A 3,937-nucleotide genomic window follows, 5' to 3' on the forward strand; every position below is an offset into this window, starting at 1 on the left:
TGCAACACCAAATCTCACTCCATGTGACAACAAATGATCAACTTCCTCATGATGTGCATGAACTTCAAAAACAGATTGCTAGTCAAGCGACCACTTTCTGTGAAATGATTTCAAAGTCCAAAGCCCCTCAGGAACCGTTAACCCGCCACCCTATCGAACCCTCAAATGTTCTTGCTGATTCTCTCGGGAAAGAAATCGTTGACTTAAAACTTGAACTAAAAGGATATAAGAAACATGTTGCTCTTATTGAAAGGACAACATCGATTTGCAAGTAAAAGTTTTAATGAATCGTGATTTTGAAAAAGCCAAAAAGAATTTTGGTCCAACATTGTCACAAAACTATTCTCAACAAAAGGAATCAAATTCAACGAAAGAGAAATTTATACCATGGGTACCCACCTATTCTCAACGAGTTCTCTCCCTACATCACCAAGGCTTTCCTTACACTACGGTAGTGAACTCAAGGAAACCTGTCATTCCAGCTGTCACCATCCTAAAAAACCCTATTCGTGGCTCTCGTTTGGAGATGATTGTCACTAAAAGGGGTGCCGATCCCAAACCACCACATTCCGCAACCTTGATAGGAAGGCAAAACAACCATGTTCGAAGAATAATCCAAGAACATGGTGTGTATGTCCACTCGGCAAGAAAATGCCACAACCACCCTGCACCACCTATTCTAGACAGGAGGGGTGGTCCAAGCAGCCATCACGTCTACCAAAATATCAACCACTCTAACTCCTTCCAGAGCAACAGTGGTAGATCATTGAAACACAACCACAAATCCATCAAACATCCACAATTACCAAATCTCAACCATGCTGCAAAGCGGATATCTGATGGATTAACCAAGACTCGAAAGCGAAACTGTCGCAAAAGAGCACAAAGGGCTAGACAATCATTACTTAAAGACATGAATCATTTTCAAACTAGGTCTAAATTTGGTGTTTTAAATTTCACAGGATCTAAACTAAAACAAAGCATTTTGAAAGCATGGAAACCCAAGATTGAAACAGTCCAAGAATCCTCAAGTCTTGCTTCTCAGTTCGGGTCATTAATGTGTAATAGATGTAAAAGACGTCTGTATTTTGGTCATCAAAACCATGATTCATTTGTTGTAATGAATTTTCAGACCTTGTTGAATGTTTCATCTAATGAACCTAATGCTCTAAATTCTCTGAATGTATCTGCTTACAAGGAACCCGAGATAACTGGGGTCCCTAAAACTTGTGCTTAACTATGTTTTGCAGGTTATCCCAGCATGTGTTTGGTATCTGGATTCTGGTTGTTCCAGACACATGACTGGTGATAAATCAATGTTGATAAACTATGTTAACAAGTTCCTAGGTACTGTTCGCTTTGGAAATGACGAAATTGTGACAATCGAGGGGTATGGAGATTATGTGTTCAACGGTGTGACCATCAAACGTGTGTCATATGTTTGTGGACTTGGGTGCTGCCTATTTAGTGTCAGCCAATTCTGTGACAATGATCTCCGCGTGATCTTTGAAAGATCTATGTGTTGTGTTCAAACCATGGAGGGAGACAACCTACTTGAAGGAAAACGTGAATCCACCCTTTACTCTCTTGCCATGAAAAACATGTCTTCTAACTTACAACCTCTGTGCCTGGTTTCCAAAGCTTCCTCTGAAACCTCATGGCTGTGGCATCACCGGATGTCACATCTTCATTCTCAGAACCTCAACAAACTGGTCTCTAATAACCTTGTTGACGGTGTTCCACTCATCTCATTTGATACTTCACACGTTTGCCCTTCCTGTGCTATGGGAAAGATTCATAAATCCTCGCACAAATCAAAAATCAAATTCAACACCACCATTCCACTTCACATGCTTTATATGGACCTTTGTGGACCAATGCGTGTTTCCAGTCTTGGTGGAAGAAAGTACATCCTGGTGATAGTTGATGACTATTCACGATACACCTGGGTCAGATTTCTGAAAAGTAAGTCTGAAACCCCGAAAATAATCATCGACTTTCTGAAAAGAATCCAATTATCCACCAATAAGCTTGTACATATCCTCAGAATTGATAACGGCATCGAATTCCAAAACTCTGTTCTTAACTCATACCTAGATCATGCCGGTATCACTCATCAAACTTCTGCCTCTCGTACTCCTTAACAAAATGGAGTAGTTGAAAGACGAATCCGCACTCTTGTTGAAGCAACAAGAACAATGCTTGTTTATTCCAAGATACCTCCGTCCCTCTGGGCTGAAGCTGTTAACACTACATGCTTCACTCAAAATCGGTCCATTATTAACCACCGGTTCGACAAAACTCCTTATGAACTTCTCTTCAATCGTCGACCCAATGTGAAGTACTTTCGCATATTTGGATGTGTGTGTTATGTTCTAAATGATGAGGACAACCTCGGGAAGTTTGATGTTCGAGGTGATGAAGCCATATTTATTGGTTACTCACAGGATCGTGTTGCATATCGTGTTTATAATCGTCGTACTCGCATCATTAAAGAAAGCACGAACGTCAAGTTTGACAAGATGTCTGGAATGGTTCTTGGACATAATGGTTCTCGCCCTGGTCTCAATCCCTCTACTCCTGATTCCACTTTTCGTCATGTTCCACTGGCTACCTCAGATGATCTGGATGTGTTGTTTGAACCCATCATCCCGCCAACAACTCCAACTCCCATTACAACTTCTGATCCTGTTCCCCCTGAATCGATTAATGTTGGTTCATCCACTCCAGCTGTCATAGGTGAATCCCATTCCAATGAAAGTAACTCTTCTGAATTCCTTCTTCTAGATGACCTTGATACTGGAGTGTCCTCTTCAAACAACGCACATGTTACCAACACTAATACTCCAATTATTGAACCCCCTAACCTCATAACCAGTGAAGTATCTCCCTCATCTGAAGCTAATACAAGGATTCTCGATACTACAACTCCTCTAACTCTTCCAGTTGATCAAAATGATGATATCCCTGTCCCACTGTGGGAAGAAAATGCCACCCTCCCTACTGTCAATACTAATCCTACTGGATCCTCATCCTCGTCGTATGTTGATACTACACTGGATGATGTATCTAACTCTCCTCTTCCACACACCACGAAATGGACTATAGATCATCCCATTCATAAAATAATAGGCGATCCCGATGCTCCAGTTCGCACTCGTAATGCTTCCAATAATGAATGTCTTTTCGCTGCCTTCTTGAGTCAAGACGAACCCAAAAACGCTTATGAGGCCCTTCAAGATCCTGACTGGGGTGTTGCCATGCAAGAAGAAATTCATCAATTTGATCGTCTTAATGTATGGGAACTTGTTCCACATCCATCTGGTAAAACCATCATCAATACCAAATGGATCTTCAAAAACAAGAAGGATCCTCACGGCATCATCATTCGTAACAAAGCACGTCTGGTAGCAAAAGGGTACAGACAACAAGAAGGGATTAACTACGATGAAACATTTGCGCCCGTAGCTCGTTTAGAAGCAATCCGTCTGTTCCTGTCATATGCTGCTCATAAAAGGTTCACCGTCTATCAAATGGACGTAAAACTGCTTTCTTGAATGGCATTCTTCAAGAAGAAGTCTATGTTGGTCAACCTGAAGGCTTTGTTGATCCTAAATGCCCCAACCACGTATATCTTCTGTCTAAGGCTCTCTACGATCTAAAACAGGCACCCAGGGCATGGTACGAAACTCTGACCGCATTCCTTCTCAAGAACGGCTTCTCACGTGGAACCATAGACACGACCTTATTTATCCGAAAACAGAATGACCACATCCTGCTAATTCAAGTCTATGTTGACGACATCATCTTTGGTTCCACTTCCCCTGCTCTGTGCTACGAATTCTCTGAACTCATGAAAAACAAGTTCGAAATGAGCATGCTCGAAGAACTTCATTTATTTCTGGGACTAGAAGTTAAACAACTTTCAATGGGGATT

The 3,937-nt window shown here is 41.5% G+C and overlaps 1 protein-coding gene across 1 annotated transcript; it reads left to right on the plus strand.

Moving 5' to 3' along the window:
• Positions 1 to 2,198: 2,198 nt before the first annotated feature.
• On the plus strand, positions 2,199 to 3,557 carry LOC139849272 (uncharacterized). The gene has a single exon (XM_071838930.1). It carries the CDS (start codon positions 2,199 to 2,201, stop codon positions 3,555 to 3,557), a length of 1,359 nt encoding a protein of 452 aa, XP_071695031.1.
• The last annotated feature ends 380 nt before the right edge of the window (positions 3,558 to 3,937 follow it).

The sequence above is a fragment of the Rutidosis leptorrhynchoides genome, chromosome 5 (assembly GCF_046630445.1).
Source record: "Rutidosis leptorrhynchoides isolate AG116_Rl617_1_P2 chromosome 5, CSIRO_AGI_Rlap_v1, whole genome shotgun sequence".
Lineage (NCBI taxonomy): Eukaryota > Viridiplantae > Streptophyta > Magnoliopsida > Asterales > Asteraceae > Rutidosis > Rutidosis leptorrhynchoides.

Coding starts and splice junctions, on each gene's coding strand:
- LOC139849272 (XM_071838930.1), top strand. CDS start 2,199: ATGCTTGTTTATTCCAAGATACCTCCGTCCCTCTGGGCTGAAGCTGTT.